Consider the following 19,934-nt stretch of genomic DNA (forward strand, 5'->3'; position numbering starts at 1 on the left):
GTCTTTGAAACAATAGGCCATAAAATCATCCTTTTTTTTTTTTTACTATTTGGTAGCCAGTGTCGGTTGATTTAGCTCGTTGATGCGTTTATAGCTTACAAGCATCAGCACCCACCAGTATGTAAGACTGCTGCTTGTCAGCTGACGTCTCATTCATCGACATTTGCCCTCTCGCCTTTCCCTGCCGTTCCCTCCCCTGGAGAACACGGGCCAAAATCTCATGGAGAGCTATCAAACTCACTATTTCTGTCCATGTCGATAAGAGGCCTCGCTGGCGGTCTCTACTGCGTTTTTCACTGACCCGATTTCAAAGTCTTCGCAGTTGGCTGCAGTCGCACCATCCAGTCACAGTTAACCCCACTGCGGCAAAAAAAAAAAAAAAAAAGGGCCAAAGCACTATCGACATTTAAAACAGAATAATGCATACATAATGCCTGGACGCTGGTGGGGTGTTGCACTGGCAAACCACTGAGCTGTCGGCGGGATGAGATGGAGCAGTTCTCAAATGCACTCACTTCAAATAGAACTCACGGAGGACCTGAGGGTGAATGTAACTCTTCTCTGTGCTCACTTTGTGGACGCTATGTAGAGATCTATGCTACTGTCAAACAAACAAAAGCAAACGTTCCCTGCTCTGTTCTCCCAATGATGTGAGGATATTTCTGCCAAGTTTGCTTCCACCTGTTTCAAAGATACATTCCAGGCTTTGTGGAGCTGCTGCAGTCTTGCTGAATATATTTCTTAAACTGGAATGACACTCTGTAGAGCGCCGACCTCTGCCAAGACCGAAAAAATCCTTGATTATGTCTGAAATGTTGTTTGATTAAAACATCCTGATGTGCCTGGCAAAATCACTGTCCCACTCCGGTCAGTAGGTGACAGTAATGAGATCTGTATTACAGCTAATGTCCTGTCTTTTGTTGTCTTCTCTTCCTATATTATTTAGATATCGTTTCACTGTCTCTCCCCTTTGTTTTTTTCTGTCACTCCCCTTTAAACTTTGTCCTGTCCGGCTGAAATTTTCAATAAAAATCCATCAGAATACAAAGAACCACAGTGGCATCTTAAAAACTTCACTGCGGCACAGTAAAACTATTCCGGCATAAAAGGGAAACAGATCCTGATTTTTGTTTGACCTAACAGCCGAACAGGACAAAAGAAAAGTGTGCAATGTTTTTGTCCTCTGGTGGCCCCAATGCAAGCAGAATGAACTCCAGATTATCCGCAACCCTAATGAGGAAAAGCGCTAAAGAAAATGGATTGATCAAATTTAATGCCAGGTATTTGTGATATAAAATAATGAGACCAAGGTAAATTATTCAAGACGAAGCTAAATCGTTCCAAAACTTTTTCCACCATTAATGTGACTTACAACCTGTGCAACTCAGTAAAACCTCTTAAAAATCCTTATGTTCTGGTTGGCCTTTCATGACATTTTAATTATTAATTTTTTTGCTTTCTAGCAGAATCCTGAGGATCTTATGCTAACACTGACTGCTATTTCGAACTGTTCATAATTCCCCTCCAGTTTGTCTAAAGCCCCAGTTCCAGCTGAACGACAACAGCCCCAAGCATGTTGCCACGACTATGGTACACTGAAGGTTTGATGTTTTTTTGTTGATGAGTCTAATGTTTGTTTAACCTTGGTTTACCTTCGACCAACATTCTTACATTTTTCGGTAAGCGACCTTTCAATGGAACATTTTTGTAAACACTAACACCAATCAAAACCTACCTTCCTACCTTGAGCAATCAGTGATTGGGGAAAAAAAAAAAAATTACACTACAATCAAAGAACAATTTGAAGCCTACTCTTTCTCAGCGTTTGCATGAGCTGTCACATGCTGGCTTTTGGCCTCTTAATTATGCAAATGTCAAGACATAAGTGGCACCACTGTTGAATGATGCAGTAGTGACTGACGTGGGGATGATGGGGAGCAAAACCAATTTCATTTTGCACATTTGTTATTCTCCGTTTGACATCCGTGTACCGATGTGGCGTCACCACCACATAGCCGCAACATCTCAATTACAACCTTATCAAAGTTAGCAAAACATTTATTTTATTGTGTGCATTGCCCGTTCGATGATAGAGGCCTCGTTTTTGTCAGGGTTATGAGGAAGCAGGACTCTATCCCAGCTGACATCGGACGAGAGGAGGAGTACACCTTGGATTGATCGCCAGTCAATCACATGGCCCAAAGAGATAAACAAATGTTCACATTCACATTAACAGTCACTAAAACAAACTATGCCCCATATAATTAAACTCCATTTGGAAAGAAGCACACTCCTGCAAATTGTATTGTAGAGAAACTCCAGTACTTGTTGATTGTTTCGGATATCGCTTGATATTTATTGTGCCAAGCTGTTCTAATTTTGAGAGTGACGGAAACAACCGGGTGTGCATAAAGCAGTGACCGTGTTGCTGTCTGACGTCAGCTCACTAAAGAATGCTACATATGTGGTGCCAGGCAAAGCAGGGGAGAGAAACCAAGCAGGTTTGGCAAGGTCCCGCTGGAAGGCATATTAACATTACTGAGCTGGTTTTATGCTTGTTACATAATATCGAGCTGTGAAACTGGTGACACTGCTCCTGTACCAGGTGCAATACGTGCAGCTTAATGCAATCCAGCACTGAACTATCAAACCGGTGCACAGATCAATCTCAGACAGGCTTAAAGTAATAAATCTTCCTTTCACTACATCATGTTTGATACTATTTCTTTGACGGATGACGATAGCGCAAGTGAATTAAAATGTCAACAGTGAGCCGTGACAATATTAGAACATTATAGATACTGATCAACACCACCAATCACTGAGTCAACCCTAGATTCAGATAAATCATTACATCCATCCCCATCCATCTTTTCGCTAAACGGCTCATCACATTCAGGCTCGGGGAGGTGGGGCTGGAACCTATGCATGCGTGCTTTGGCAGAAAGGTCGCATACTCCCTGCCCAGACTGCTCACACTTCGATAAAACGCAGATCAACACTTTTGTACCCATTCTTGCACACCAGCGCAATTTAATGCCTTTTAATCAACTAGGGAAATTTAAACGCAATCATTTCCTCACATCCCTAAAGAAATACTTGAAGAACAAAATTGACTGAATGTGTTCCAATTCAAGGAAAACCATTTGCATTTTACAGCGGAAGGTGTCACTAACTTCTAAGTTTATTTTTTGCAAATAAATAAATAAATAAAACCCTTTCCTGCATTAGGATACCAAACTAAATGACGAGGAAATTCTAATTTCTAATCTCCAAAACTACCAGAGTAGAACACAAGCCCTCATTTTTCATTTTTATACCTATATTTATAAATCCAGTGAGGGGTGCACATAAGTGGTGCACAGGTGCACGTGTGGTGAAAATGAAAAACGCCAGATCAAATGAAGAATGACGCGGTTGCGTATTAAAATAATAATTCAATTTGGGGACACATTTAAAAAAGATAAGAAAGTAAGTGAGGAAGCGATTTCACATTTTTATTGACGGTCGATTCCATGTTGCCTTGGGCACTTTTTTTGATTGACTACATGCCGTTTCACGTCACAGTTCAGGGATTCATGACTCGAGAGTAGTCAGGTTTGCACACACACAGGAAGAGTTTTGGTTGTAAACATTGAACACGTTTAATATTTAAGATGTGTCTTGCTGTCACCTGGTTATTACCCAAGTTTTTCTTTGTTTCCCAGTCTTAAGCGCGGCATGCACACCACAGAGGCGCCAGATCGTTCCTCTAGTTTATTTGTTTGGAGTTGTTTGCCGTCTGCATCCTGTCTCGCTCCAGAATCTATTTTTTTCCGTAGTATTTGCACTTTGTTTTAGTACCTGTTCCATTTGGTTTGACGTTTTCCTGGTGACTCTCCTTGCTCCCTCGTCCCATCACCGTAAGCCATGTTTTTCTAGTCTTTGCTTTGTGCCTTGCACCATAGTTTTCAGATTGTTTTTTTTTGTTTGGTAGCACTTTTTGTTCCCCAGTTTTTCCACCTTTTTGTATTTTACAGTTTTGTTATTTAATTTTTTATTTTTTAAAGAAAGACTGTTGAACAAGCAAGCCGTATGGTCTGTTCCTGCTTTGGGGGTCCCATCTGTCACAAACCGTAACAAGGTCAGGCTTTGAAGATCAGCCAAGGTGATACAAGACTTTGTAATCCACAGATAGCAGGTCAGGAAATGCTCAGATTTCACTGTTGTCTTAATCCACGATTCACAGAAAGCAGAATTTCCAGCAGCAACTGGAACAGGCAACTTGTATCTTCGTTAAAACACTCTTTACAGTGATTGCATCATCAACAAGGCCTTAACTAGGTTGGTTTCACTGACTCTGGCTAGTAGAACGTGATTGGCCGACAGATTGGCTGTCTAGTAGACTGCGATTGGCTGAAATGTGACAGAAGAAATGGCACACTGTGACACTTCCAATAAAACATAGTTTCAAATGTACATTTTATGTAGATGGACTTGCAGTATTGGACTATACATGTTAAAAAAGCCCAGCGGTCAGCACCCTAACTCCTCTCTTTCTCTGTACCAAACCAAAACATTTTGAGGCAAACGCAGGTGGCATTCATTAGGCACTCACTCAGACCCAGTGAGACACCCACACATACACAGCTCCGTCCACACACAGACACACTCACACCTATTGCCTCTAGTGAAAAGTGGAGAAACACATCCCTGCCTCTACAGTATTTATATTTAATCTTCTCACTTCTGTCCCCTGTGCATCACAAAATAATTGTATGTCATTCTGACACCCCAAAAAATTAAATAAATCAAATATTGAAATAAATTCTGAAATAATGGACTTTAGCTTGTATTGCGCTTTTCTACCTTTGAGGTATTCAAAGCGCTTTAACACTATCTCCTCATTCACCTACTAATAATGCCAACCCTAACGGAAATAATTAAATAAATACTGAAATAATTCAATACTTAATGACAATTTGTGTATTTATTTAATTTGGGCACTCTTGGTCCCCCATAAAGGCAAGAAATGTGATAATAAAAAAAAAAAGAAACATACATCCATCCATCCATTTTCTGAGCCGCTTCTCCTCACTAGGGTCACAGGCATGCAAGAGCCTATCCCAGCTGTCATCGGGCAACACCCTGAACTGGTTGCCAGCCAATCGCAGAGCACATACAAACAAACAAACAACCATTCGCACTCAGAGTCACACCTACGGGCAATTTAGAGTCTCCAATTTATGCATGTTTTTGGGATGTGGGAGGAAACCGGAGTGCCCGGAGAAAACCCACGCAGGCACGGGGAGAACATGCAAACTCCACACAGTCGGGGCCGGGGATTGAACCCGGGTCCTCAGAACTGTGAGGCTGACGCTCTAACCAGTCGGCCACCGTGCCGCCAGAAACATACAGTAAATGACAAATAAATAAAAACATACCTACCAATGACAATATCCAAAAGATAGCACTCAGTAGAGAGCAAACCTCTGCCAAGGCTAAACAATCACAATTTGGATCAGTGTCTTTTTATGTCAACTCAGAGAGATACACATTTATCTAGATCTGCACTAAAATTTAATGGATTGTTTCTCGGCTCATTAGATTTGAAAACATAAACAGGACATTTACTCAAATGCCCAGTCCTAGTGTTCAGTATATAAAGGTTACGGGCAGATCACTAATGTTTACCCATAGCACTGAGCCAGCATGAGGGTCCAAAGCTGGAGTCCCGACATTTGTCAGATTATCAGCAGAATACGGACAATGACCCTATTGTATGATACAATGAAATCTGTTTATAAAGCGGATAAAAATTGGAAAAATATGAAAACAAATCTGAGATGATCCTGACTATGAAAAGCTCTATGAAAGTCTCTGCCTGGTAAAATCAGCAGAGGAAAGCCGGCTTTATTATAGCGCTGGCAGCCTAATGACAGGCACGGCTTTAAGAAGTCTATTTGGCATCAAAAATACAAACAAGGGAGGAGGGGTACCCCTTACGATGATGACAAACTCACACTCCACAGCCTCCCTGGTAAGGCCTATTCAGGGGTGCTGGAGAGGAGGGTCCGTTAGGAAGTCAAATCTCAGATCCAGGAGGAGCAGTGTGGTTTTCGTCCCGGCCGTGGAACAGTGGACCAGCTCTACACCCTCGGCAGGGTCCTCGAGGGTGCATGGGAGTTCGCCCAACCAGTCTACATGTGTTTTGTGGACTTGGAGAAGGCGTTCGACCGTGTCCCTCGGGGGGTCATGTGGTGGGTGCTTCGGGGGTATGGGGTACCGAACCCCCTGATACGGGCTGTTCGGTCCCTGTACGACCGGAGTCAGAGTTTGGTCCGCATATCCGGCAGTAAGTCGGACTCGTTACCAGTGAGGGTTGGACTCTGCCAAGGCTGCCCTTTGTCACCGATTCTGTTCATAACCTTTATGGACAGAATTTCAAGGCGCAGCCGAGGTGTAGAGGGGGTCCGGTTTGGTGGCCTCAGTATTGCATCTCTGCTTTTTGCAGATGATGTGGTTCTGTTGGCTTTATCAAGCCGTGATCTCCAACTCTCACTGGAGCAGTTCACAGCTGAGTGTGAAGCGGCTGGGATGAGAATCAGCACCTCCAAATCTGACACCATGGTCCTCTGTCGGAAAAGGGTGGCGTGCACTCTCCACGTCGGGGATGAGATCCTGTCCCAAGTGGAGGAGTTCAAGTATCTTGGGGTTTTGTTCACGAGTGAGGGAAGAATGGAACGTGAGATCGACAGGCGGATCGGTGCGGCATCTGCAGTGATGCAGACTTTGTATCGGTCCATTGTGGTAAAGAAAGAGCTAAGCCGAAAGGCGAAGGTCTCGATTTACTGGTCGATCTACGTTCCTACCCTCACCTATGTTCACGAGCTGTGGGTCATGACCGAAAGAACAAGATACTGGATAAAAGCGGCCGAAATGAGTTTAATCCGCAGGGTGTCCGGGCTCTCCCTTAGAGATAGGGTGAGAAGCTCGGTCATCTGGGAGGGGCTCAGAGTAGAGCCACTGTTCCTCCGCATTGAGAGGAGCCAGATGAGGTGGCTGGGGCATCTGATTCGGATGCCTCCCGGACACCTCACTGTTGAGGTGTTCCGGGGACATCCCACCTGGAGGAGACCCCGGGGACGACCCAGGACACGCTAGCCTGGGAACGCCTCGGCTGGCCTTGAGGAGACCCCGGGGACGACCCAGGACACGCTAGCCTGGGAACGCCTCGGCTGGCCTGGGAACGCCTTCCATGCTTCTCAAGTGTTGCCCTCTCATTTTAGAACCTCTACTGAGAACAGCCTTATAAAACAACATTGACCTGTTCTCCAATCGACAGTGTGGTGCCCTAAAGAGAAATATTATTGTCAGTTGGCTTGTGTCGTGATAAAATTTCTCAAACAAAGTCATGATGTGTCTACCCGAGTCATTTGCTGCATTAAATTGAGCTCCTCTCAAAGTTCAAGGTGACGAGATGGAAATTACGCAGACACCTCCAGCATCAAGAGAAACCATTTAAGAAAGTTCTTCATTAAAGCTCTTATAAAAGCTTTTCTTAATAGACTTAGTAGGCGGAAAAACCAAGTGAAGCCGGTCAAATTGTACTCACCTTGACATTGGCTTTGGTGTTGTTGCTACTGCTGCTGCTACAGTTGTTGTTGTTTGGGTTTTTGGCATCTTCGTGAACTCTGTCCAGAAGCCAGAGGAGGAACTCCAGGGCATCATGCTGCGAGTTGCCCCGAAACTGAGAGCCATATTTGGCCACAATGCTCTGGAAAACAAGGAAATCATCAGCCAGTCAATGTTGGTCATTTGTTGTTTCATAACAGAGCAAACAAGCAGAGACCTACATTTACGTTGGAGTAACTGGTTAAAGACTAGACATTGAAAAGCTACTGTAGGCTTGTAGGACTAGTCAAGAGCACATTAACAAAAACCAAATCAACACTGAGACTTTGAGGCGTTGATACCAAGTCAAGCCCAAGACTGAGGCAATGAGACAGAGTCAAGAACTGAGAATAATTGCCAAGTCCCTTTTGCCCCTATGTCAGAATCTTTGAAGACTGGTCTTAAGACCGTCTCCAGACCAAAACTGACATTGAAATGCCACGAGATATGCAAATACTTAAATATGTTCTTTCCTGCACCACTAGTCACCAAACTCCAATGAAAACTTAACGTCCTTGGTGGAGGTAACTTCAGGTAGAATTGATGGGTCAAAAAGAGGAGCGCAGGTGCGTCACGCATCTGACTGTCTCATGGGATCTAAATATAAACACTTGGAGGGAGAAACCCCCCACGTGCTACCTGACAGCCTGCAAATAAGCTTCACAATCAGGAAGAAACCCTGACTGAGTGGATGGAGGGATGTGGGGGAGAAGAGCCACACAGAGATTTTATTTAAAGACCTAGTAAAATGAAGTCAGAGATTTCTTTCTCAGTACATACACGTTTGAAGATATTGGCTGAAAAGGTGCAAAGACTGAGAACTACAATATGTAGTACTCAATTGTGGCGATTTATCATTAAAGTGTTTTTCACCTTTTCCAGATTTTTTTACTGCTTTTATTGACGCAAAAATAAGCAAGAGGTATGTGGAGGGGGTGATAGTCCATGGTCGAAAGAATCACGATATGACTCTCAACAAAGGTAGGAATAATAGATTATTTTTTAAAAAACACAGTAATCACACTATTGGCAATAACAACAAAACAAAGAAAAAATAACTACCGGTATACAATACAAATGTTTTGTTTTCCTGATATTTTTGGGGCGTGGCTAAAACGGTGCCTAGTGACGCACTTCAGCTCGGGCACGAGTCCCCTCTCCCCCAATATAGTATAAGAACTTGAACAACTTCATTAGCATCAGTGGTTATTGCAAGTTATTTAAGAATTATTTGGCTCGTTTCTACCACGACAGCATGCAGTTAGCTAGCTAGCGATGCTTACCCCCCAAAAATGCATCTTTCCTTAATGCCAACAATTTACAGAATAGCTTGCTGTCGTTATTTAAATTCCCAAGTGTTATGTATTTTGTTATTGGGGCTACCAAAAGGCATTGGAACTAGCAGAAAGTATGTGCTCAAATATCTGTTGTGAAGTGTGAGCCACAGGCTGAATAACGTGCGCACCATGCTTGATAAACAGAAGATTTTTTTTTTCTGAAGTGTCTGTGTTCTGTGGACCCACGCAACGACAACACCACCAAGCAAGGCAGTGACGCCGCGGACGAAACCGCTGCCCGTCCGTCGGCAGAGAGGAGCCCCGCTTAGCTCGCCAGCTAGCGGCTCTCGTCGTGGCTTTAAGGAGATATATTTTTGCGGCTCAAACATGGTTGTGTGTAGGTATAAGAAAGATGCCTGGTGGGATTCCAATGTTGTCGTTTACACCATGAAATTCTCATTACCATCTTGGAAAGATTGAGCAGACTTCACTGAGCAATCAAAATGAAAGAAAAATATGACTTTTGTATTAGGCCTACCAGGTCCAGGAATGAACATGGGTGGCTTGATCTGAACCGGGTCAGGGTCATGTCTTGTTTGATAGACGGTAACACCACCCCAGCTTATGATTGTCGACAACATGCCGCCTTGATAATCAGGAGCATGACATGTCAAACAAAAGTGGCGGTATCAAGTGTGCTGCTGTGCTGTGATCCCCTGACAATTCTGTGATACGGCTACCTCCGTCGCTGTCTTAACAGTGGAACATTCCGTCCCTCGATTTCGTCTCCAAGCGATTTACATTGACAGCAATGTGTAACTGCTTTTATCACAACACAACTGTCCAACAGGTACAAAGGCACGATTGCATTACTATTAAATACTGTTTTGACGTTCAAGCCAGAAGCGACGTGAAGCTTTACTTCACAGTTTGTTTGGTTGCCGGTTGGACAAACTAAAGTACAAGACTAAACGGGTGTTGATGTGTTTGAGTGTGCGGTGCTTGAGTTGCGTCGCAGCTGCTGCCGGGCTAAGTGAGACCATCTGCTGTGCCTGTGATAGAACACCATGTGAGTTTTATTTGCCGCATTGAAAACGGGCAAAACAGATGGAAGATGGAATGGTCTTTCGTCAAATTAATACAAACCCAAGGGGAACACACTAGACGAGGGCACCGATTGCAGTGTGTGTGTGTGTAGGGTGGGGGACTTCTGTTTAGTCCCCTCATCATTTTCTTCACTTGTAATTTGGTTCATTTGGAGTTCACACTGCCATCTTTAATATGCATAATGCATACCAATGAAGGCATATTTAAAAGTGGGAACTGTCGGGTCAGATGTTTTTGGGACCCTTTGCAATGGAAACGCAATAAAATGGGCCTTTGCCTTTTTACACAAAACCCCGCAAAATATTGCCACAACTGTGTGTGCTTTTTACACATCGACTTGGCAACGCACAATCAGATAATCACGCGTGACAACGTCAGCTCTTGCACCCGGTGTGACCAGTCAAATACTTGTGAGACATCAACAAAAACAAAGAGACTACCTTTTTATTGGTTTCGGTGTGAAAGACACAAGCTAATAAATGCCGGCTCTATTGTCACATCTCTGATGTGGCAATTCTTCCGGGATCTTGTTGTGAAAAGGGCTTTTGCCTCTGAAGTTGAGATTCTTCCACACAATTATCACTTATGTGGCTTCCATTTCATTATAAAATAACAATTGCCTGATTGAAGTGATCTAACCTTGCTAGGCTCCAAGACAGCTCACGCCCAATCACGCCTTACTTTGAGGACCACCTGTCTTTTTATGAGCCCTCCATTGGCATTCAGCTCACTTCTTCTTGTGTTATCCAGCGCAACGTTCGGGAATAACGGAGAGCATTAAACTGCATCTTAAAATTAAATTAAAGCATTAAAATTACATCTTGTGCAGACAATGTAATCTGAAGGAGGTTACCGACTGTAAGGTAGTGGTAGGGGAGAGTGTGGCTAGACAGCATAGCATGGTGGTGTGTAAGATGACTCTGGTGGTGGGGAGGAAGACTAGGAAGACAAAGGCAGAGCAGAGAACCATGTGGTAGAAGCTGAGATAGAACGAGTGTTGTGCAGCTTTTTGGGAAGAGGTGAGACAGGCAAGTGAGTATTTGCGAGCAACAGTATGGTTTCATGCCTAGAAAGAGTACCACAGATGCATTATTTGCCTTGAGGATGTTGATGGAAAAGTACAGAGAAGGTCAGAAGGAGCTACATTGTGTCTTTGTAGATCTAGAGAAATCCTATGACAGAGTACCCAGAGAGGAACTGTGGTACTGCATGCGGAGGTCTGGAGTGGCAGAGAAGTATGTTAGAATAATACAGGACATGTACGAGGGCAGCAGAACAGCGGTGAGGTGTGCTGTAGGTGTGACAGACGAATTTAAGGTGGAGGTGGGACTGCATCAGGGATCAGCCCTGAGCCCCTTCCTGTTTGCAGTGGTGATGGATAGGCTGACAGATGAGGTTAGACTGGAATCCCCGTGAACCATTATGTTTGCAGATGACATTGTGATCTGCAGTGAAAGCAGGGAGCAGGTGGAGGAACAGTTAGAAAGATGGAGGCATGCACTGGAAAGCGGAGGAATGAAGATTAGCCGAAGTAAGACAGAATATATGTGCATGAATGAGAGGGGTGGTGGTGTAAGAGTGAGGCTACAGGGAGAAGAGATAGCAAGGGTGGAGGACTTGAAATACTTGGGGTCAACCGTCCAGAGCAATGGTGAGTGCGGTCAGGAAGTGAAGAAACGGGTGCAAGCAGGTTGGAACGGTTGGAGGAAGGTATCAGGTGTGTTATGTGACAGAAGAGTCTCTGCTAGGATGAAGGGCAAAGCAGTGGTGAGGCCAGCCATGATGTACGGATTAGAGACAGTGGCACTGAAGAGACAACAGGAAGCAGAGCTGGAGGTGGCGGAAATGAAGATGTTGAGGTTCGCTCTCTGAGTGACCAGGTTGGATAAAATTAGAAATGAGCTCATCAGAGGGACAGCCGAGGTTCGATGTTTTGGAGACAAAGTTAGAGAGAGCAGACTTGGATGGTTTGGACATGTCCAGAGGAGAAATAGTGAGTATATTGGTGGAAGGATGATGAGGATGGAGCTGACAGGCAAGAGAGCTAGAGGAAGACCAAAGAGAAGGTTGATGGATGTCGTGAGGGAAGACATGAGGGAAGTTGGTGATCGAGAGGAGAATGCAGGAGATAGACTTACACGGAAAAGGATGACACGCTGTGGCGACCCCTAAAGGGACATAGCCGCCCCAAAAAAAAAGAAGAAACTGAACGACAGCATCCCATACGATGAAACGTCTATAATGGGCATTGTCTTCAGAAAGCCGCAATGTGGCAATTCAAAGCAAGCGTAACCTTTTATGGAAGAATTAAGCATCGTATGTCAGCGATTGTGTGGATTGAGAAAAAGAAAGAAAAATTAAACCTGCTCAGCTAATTTGAGCTAGATTGTAGTATGATAAGAAAGGTGACTGGAGTAGGGGTATTAGAATTTGACATTTGAAAATAAACAGTACATTTGTTTATATCTGCTATTTTTATTGGAATGGAAGAACCGTTTCACAGATGTTCTGAACTCCATTTTTAATGCAAGTAAGCAGAAAAAAAAATAATAAGAATTTTTAAAATAAAAATAAATAAATTTCAGAATCCAGGTGCCGCATATCCACCACTAAGATTAGTGTGTGCAAACATTGTAAACATCCTCAGTCATGAGAGGTTCTTGAAGGAGCGGGAAGGCAGGATGAGACAAACCATCTATCAGTGTTGCCCTGCGTCAGTGTCACACACCTCCTGTGCCCCCCCCCACCTCCTCCCCATACAAAGGAGACCACTTCAAACACCTCTCGTCATCTCCCTCGCCTGAGCTCCTCGAGCCTCGCGCAGCCGTGGCCCTTCAAGCGTGAAAAAGATGAATCCACGCCTCTCTCGCCACAGAAACTCTCACAAGAAGTGCCTGTGTTGTTAAAAACGCTTTGGGACTGCCGGTGTTTTCAAGTCCTATTAATGTGCACCAACACTTAACCAATCAAAGGACACGTCATCTCTCCAGATTTAATCGGCATCAAACGTGCGGTGAATTGACAATGTCAAAGTTGCACATTTTGGATCTCTGGGCATACTGTAACAGTGTGGATGCATGCAATTTGGGAGTATTTCTACCCAGAGGAGCATGATTATGTGAACTAAGGATGGTTCACGATGTCGATTATGTGGAAAATCATCAGATCCACATTGTGATTATGATGCGTAATAAGTAATGGTTTTTACTAAATGAGACACCAAGCCAGCCGGAGGCCTGATTCATGTAACTGGCTCAAAGCCTTAACATGATGCACGAAGAAATCCAAAGTGAAGCATACGAGCAAAATTCTAGACTAGATGTGACGTTTTAGCAATCCTTTAATGACGATTATAACGACGATTTAAAACTACAATGTGACACAAGGCTGAACAGTTAAACAAAATTAAAGGGAAAAAATGCATTTGAATTTGTTGGGGGCCTCAATTATGACTAGGGGGTGGGGGGGATGTATCTGTTTTGACACATCCACACTTTTATCCAGATACTCACCATTATGTAATGGTCCTTTCTTTGGCCTGTGTGCCCCTCTACAAAGCTTTGCGTAAATCGGCTTTGTATTTTTTGCATAGCGCTGCTAACTGTATCCTTCCTACCATTCACTGTTTTTACCATGTCAAAATGGTAGATGTGAAAAAGGCCAACAAAAACAATACAGTGGCATCGCTCAACCTGAGAATGTTGACATTTCTCTCAACAAAAGCTACTATCATCTTATTTTGTTTCAGTTGGCTTCTCTATTTGAATGTGAAGACCTTTAGCTCAGAGATTCAAGTTAGGCAGCCTTTATGACCGATTTTTGTCACTTTTGGTCAAAAGTTGCTGTCTATTATGAATGGATCTCTTCTAGGAGTGAGGGTGGAAAAAATATGTTTATTTTGTAGCATCAGAAATATTAGCCGACCTGCTCATTAGCCCCAAGACTGCGGTATTGAGGCACACAGGAGCTTGTTACAGAGTTGCAGCCTTGTTTGCACACTGTAATAACATGTTGTTGACAACACAAACCTACCACTTTCTCTCAACCAACTTGGTTACACTGTGCCATCATTACATAGGCTTTTAGGCTAACAAGAAACAAATAGTGCCTGTTTGTGAGCTTTAACGTATGACTGGATATCAAAAGGATCTCATGAAGAGGCTCAGGAATTACCAAGCAATGTTGCCTCCAAATCAAGAGGGGTTCGGGAACAGAACTTTTCCACTTGAGGAATTAGGGCGGAATGTTGCGGTAACAAGCAGCTTTCACGGATGCCTGTCCTTTCTTTACCATGGAGACAGCACAGGGAGGACCGTGGTTTTATTTACAAGCGATGCCCCCCTGCCCCTCCTCTCGCTCTTAGTATACACCACTGGAGACCTCTCAGCATGGGGCCGCCTCTTCCTCCTCCTCCTCGCCCTCCAGGCTGGATGCACTCGCTACAGTAACGCTCCCTCCAGCTTTACTCAACGTGTGAGCAGACACACACAAATCACAGTGTCCGTGAAATGGGGCGAGGCCGGGCAAGAAAGGGGAAATGAAGGACATGTTTTCTTCAGCGATGCAGAGGAGAGGCCCGGCGGGTGCGGCGCCGGTCATCCAGCCAAAATATCCATCTCGGTGCGGGACGAGACGTGACTCATGCACTGCGCGCTGTTAAGTTCAAATGAAATCATCTCATTCTCTCCTTCGAATAAGGCGGTAATTTCCATCTGGGAAATCTTCCACATCCTTGGTCGTTCTTTATTGTAGCCTACGGTAATGAGAGGATCAAGTGGGTGCCCCCGTTCAGGCATTAAGAGAGAGAGGTAATAGAACTGACTCACAGTAACCACCATTTTGTCACAGTGATTTAAATGAGGTGCACCGAGGTGACGAGGTTAGAAACTACGACACGAGCGTGCTCACTGCACTGATGATCAACCTTCTTCAACATAACTGCGGAGCCTCCAAAGTCCAACACAATCTCGACCTCCGATTTGTTCAGATTTGGAAACAGTTGGGTCAGTTTCTGTATAAAGTGCTTTGTTTTGGGTCATCATGAAGATTTAGCGATGAATGGAACTCAGGTCTTTTTATAAGTGGCCAAATGTTTGCATACATTACAATGGTAAGTCTCTTAAAATGTGTTTCCTTCATTTTATGCCATTCCAAAATCTGTAGCTGCATAAAAATAAGGTAACCAATAACCATATCATAATCACTGTTAATAGCGCAAAATGCAAACATCCCTTTTTTAACATTCTTATTAGTCACAGTGTAAATGGAGAAGTTAGACAAAAATAAAATGTAAAAACAATAAGACAACTTAATGCACATGGTGACGCTGGCTTGGTTTGAAGCTGAGCTTTCATTTTCCCGAAAAAGCCAACGAAAGAGCCAAACGCATGCCCGTAGTTAGTTTGATGTTTTGAACATCTCGCAAGATTAGCTGACATCAAGCATATTTTGTGCAATTTATAAGGCCGACTTTTCAGTTTTGTTCGATTGTCGAATTTGCCCGAATAATCTGAACTCAGTGTTGTATTGAGCAGAAGGAGTTGTTGTAATGATTAAAGTTTGACTTTGGAACACTTCCATTCTTTCTCTCTCATGGAACGCATCGCGTACAATGGAAGAATGTCCAGCGTATATCCGACATATTCCTCTTCCCACACCTGAGGTTGCGCGAGTGTGCTGTGGCTCCCAGCAGTTCGTGAGTGAACTGTCATCCAATAAGACCAGAGGGTGGCAAATTTCACAGCCCAAACAAGACCAGCTCTTTGTTGACCACTTCTTAAATGTCCTCAAGTTTGAAACGGACCCTTTGTGTTGTGCGCTGCGTAGGCAGTCGACTCGTAGGAGTTGATGAGTGCGAGGTTCCTCGCCCTCCACACGACTGCCGAGGAATGCGGCCTAACCACCTCAGCATGCCGGTTAGGCGCCCAGGTGAGTCAGGCCCGAAAGACACACCGGCTGTGTTAGTCAGTCAAGGCAATGCAAATTAGTTAAGTCATAAAACATCATGTGAACGACAACACATGACCAAGCCCCGCCGTTGTAACACGACCTCTGTGCTCTACTTCTCAACAAGGAAATAGGACCGAGGATGTTGACAATTACATTCAAAACAAACTTGGCCTCCGAGCAACAGTAGTGGATTGCACATCTGTCTCACAGTTCTGAGGGCTGGGGTTCGAATCTCAGCACAAGCCCTCCTGTGTGGAATTAGTGTCTCCCCAATGTTAGGTCCAGCGAAGATTCTAAATTGTCCATCGGTGTGAATGTCAGCAAGAATAGGTGTGCAGGTATAGATGTGCTGATGATGATGATGATGATGACTGATGGATGGATGGATGTTTTCCAAGCACAATGTATCCCTGCAGTGCCTTTAAACACACTATTGCATCACGCCCCAGTCAATTAGGGCTTTTTGTTGAGGTAAACACTTTTTGGGTCTCGTGGCTAACTGGGGAGTTGGTATGAAATGCATCTACCTTTAAGATTAGAACTGCCTCATTCTATGTACATAGTGGAAGTAATCTGCAGGGAGCCCTGTGCTTTTGGGTCCCTAATGGTCATCCGTCCCTCTAATAGACGCCGGGCCCCAATTAGCCGCTGGGTGCATCATCCACTCAGACAAGCAAACACCTCTCTCAATAGATGACATCGTTTAAGACTATTCCAAGTGTGTTAAGGCCTATCCCGCCCATTTGTAGTTGAGTAAATAAAAACCCTCACTCCCCCACCCACATAATCAAAGACAATTTAATTGAATACCCTGAAGAGGAGCAACGCTCATTGATGCCCTGACTTGACGTTAGCTCGTGACACAGTTGCCTAGCTCCCTTGAGGCTCACTGTTTCCATTTGACTGGCTTTTATTTGCACATGTGCATATGAAATGGCCGATTAATCACTTAATAGCGAGTTAATGACACATGATGGAGGGGAGCCTTTTACAACCCCTGGCCCTGCTTCGCTCGTATTGTCGACTGCCCTGACAACTGACTCCAATTAATATAGACATTGAAGCACTAATAACTTTCACACATATTGCAGTCTGATGGGAAATTTTGCTCCTAATAAGAAACATGCTTCTGGTGGTGTAGTACACTTTTGGAACCGTGGCTATTAGAGCTTGGGAACATGCATAGACATTTGTGGACAGGGACAACAATATATAACAAATTTAAAGTTTGGCTCAAACTGAGGTCTAATTAGAAATTGACTATGTTGTACCTTAACTTCTGAGGGTATAAAAATGCGCAAATATGCTGTTGTATGACTGTGTTTTGTGAGATGTACCGATTTATAACTTTAAAAACATTAGTCATTTAATGCGACGACAAGCTACTAGGGGTGGTTTTACATTATCATTCCATATGCACTGCGTGGGACAATATGGCGTTTTTGGACCACAATTTCTCAGTCCATCTATTTTCATGCGAAATGATTGCATTCTTCACAAGACCCCTCAAGACATAAAAGTTTCCAATGTCCAACGTAACCACTAGTGACGCTTGAACAGCTTAAGTGTCATTTAAATCAGTGATTCTCAACTGGTGGGTCGGGACCCAAAAGTGGGTCGCGGAGCCATTTTTGGTGAGTCATGTACAGGCAGTAAAAAAACATTTAAAAAATATATTTCAAATATATATATTCAAACTGTTAAAACTGTTGCACTTTTCTTAAAAGAAAACTGTTTCTTAATAATGTGCTGTTAAAGGTTCTTTGAACATGTGAGAGTACGATAACTAAATGCTATTTTCGAACAAATACATTTCTTTATTGTTCCTAACTGCTGTAAAACTAGGTCGCGACTTGGCGACAATAGAACAAGGCGGGTCACAGAGTGACAACAGTTAAGAACCAATGATTAAGTTATTGGTAAATCTTGTCACATTGCAGTGTTTTGGGATCATATTTTTTGGCATCAGTAACGTCGGTACGCCGACGTATTTTCGGAGGGCTTTTTTGTTTAAAAAAATGTATAAAAACTCTGAGCTTCGACCACCCCCCGTAGATGAAACGTAGCGACCACACTATAGTGTTTTATGATGGACGATAGGTTTTCCAGCGGGGTGCCCTGGTGGCCCTGACACAATATTTTCTGGGTGCAACACTGCTGGGGGGGGCGAAGCCCCCTCAATCCATAAAACCTAGTGACGCCCCTGTGTGGCAAACTTATCACTATAAGCAATTATAAACATTTTTAAGGAGGGGGGGGCGTCAATTACTGCAATACAGTACAGCAGTCCTGCAGGTATGAAATTTGTTGATTTGAATTTTCTGGAATGTAGTTGAAGGTAGAGCCGGCTACTTCCTGCTTTGACCACGCCCCTTCCATCCCGACCCACCTGTGGAGTCTCGTGACTACTACTACGCACACTGAAGACAGTGGACAAATATAAAAGATAATAAAAATCCCCTTTTATGCGACGGCTGGTGTTGTATTAAAAGTTGAAATATGTGAAAAGGATAAAAGAGACACTCACCTTGAAGTCGACGGAGAGCTGCGGCGTGTACTCCAGCGTCCACAGGGCTCGAACCAGCGACGCCAGCTGCTCGGTCACCTCGGCCCTGGCGGCCTCGCCGCTCACCCTGCGGGCCAACACGTCCGGCTTGTAGCGCTCCAGCCCGAGGTACTCGGCCAGCAGGTCGGTGTTGCTGAGGCACTGCACCACGGCGTTCATGAAGCAGGTGTTGCCGTGGTTCTTGAGCCCCAGAGCCCCGGGCGTCTTGTCGCCGTAGCACCACGACAGCCGCTCCTTGACCGAGCCGTGAGGGGACAGCGCGGAGCTCTTCTTCGCGGCGCCGTCCCTGGGAACACCCGCCGGGGCTTCGTCTTGAAAGCCGCCGGCGTCGCTTCGCCCGAAGCCGCCGTCGTCGTCCTCCTCCTCCTCCCCGGGCTCCGGCGGCCGCCCCTCGCCGAAGTGCGCCAAAGTGCTCAAAGTTTTCAGAATCCTGCCCATGAAATGAGCGAGAGAACGAAGAGACTTCCTCCGGGTGAACGTGCCGCTCCGGTGCGGCTTCTCTTTCCGCTTGGTCGTTTTGGCTTTCATGGGCTTGAATCGCGGCTTCTCCATGGCTGCTATGCCTGCACCTGACAGAACGAACACTCGCTGTGCTACTGGAGAGGAGGAGGAAGAGGAGGTGCACCTGTCTGCCAGACAGTCTAGTCTTCCTCCTCCAGTCTTTCCGCAAACATCGCCGCCGCTAAAGGGGCACCCAACCGGCACCGGGAAAGCATGTGGTTCGCTCCTCGCTGCTACTACTGCTCCGGTGCTCCCGTCGCTCCCTCCGATGCCCGCCCTCCACAACCCACCCGGCGGTAGAAAAGAAACGCACACGGAGGCCACTTCATTAGGTACACCTGCCAACGACAGCCGGCCGGGAGTTGCCGTGCCTTGAGATACGAGTTCAACTCGTTCCGTGACCACGCTCGAACTTTTTTTTTATTATTTTTTTTTTAGGAAAAACAGCGCACTATAATATTGTACTTTATAAAAAAAATAAAAATAAAAAAAAGATGTTCTCCCCGTGCCTGCTCGGGTTTTCTCCGGGCACTCCGGTTTCCTCCCACGTCCCAAAAACATGCGTGCTCGGTTGATTGAAGACTCTAAATTGCCCATAGGTGTGAATGTGAGTGCGAATGGTTGTTTGTTTACATGTACCCAGCGATTGGCTAGCGACCAGTTCAGGGTGTACCCTGCCTATCGCCCAAAGATGGCTGGGGTAGGCTCCAGCACGCCCGCGACCCGCGTGAGGTACAGAAAATGGATGGATGAAAAAAAACAGAGTAACAACATACTTAAAAAGAATGTTTGTGCATCAGGATTTAATGCTGTCAATCCAATTTATTGTGCTGCTCCTTCTGGTGTACCCGCCTTGGCCACCGGGAGGCAGTACTGTAAAA

The 19,934-nt window shown here is 44.7% G+C and overlaps 1 protein-coding gene across 1 annotated transcript in view; it reads right to left on the reverse strand.

The window, feature by feature from the left end:
• usp43a (ubiquitin specific peptidase 43a) overlaps positions 1 to 19,298 on the reverse strand; it is a 69,340-nt gene extending 50,042 nt beyond the window's left edge. Inside the window, exons 1-2 of the mRNA XM_061771626.1 lie at positions 18,514 to 19,298; positions 7,595 to 7,756 (exon numbers count right to left, since the gene is read on the reverse strand). Of these exons, the coding sequence (XP_061627610.1) occupies positions 7,595 to 7,756; positions 18,514 to 19,104 (753 nt within the window). The 5' untranslated portion in view covers positions 19,105 to 19,298. The remainder of the gene's footprint in view (positions 1 to 7,594; positions 7,757 to 18,513) is intronic.
• Between the last annotated feature and the right edge of the window lie 636 nt (positions 19,299 to 19,934).

This window comes from Phyllopteryx taeniolatus, chromosome 4, assembly GCF_024500385.1.
Source record: "Phyllopteryx taeniolatus isolate TA_2022b chromosome 4, UOR_Ptae_1.2, whole genome shotgun sequence".
In the NCBI taxonomy this organism is placed as follows: domain Eukaryota; kingdom Metazoa; phylum Chordata; class Actinopteri; order Syngnathiformes; family Syngnathidae; genus Phyllopteryx; species Phyllopteryx taeniolatus.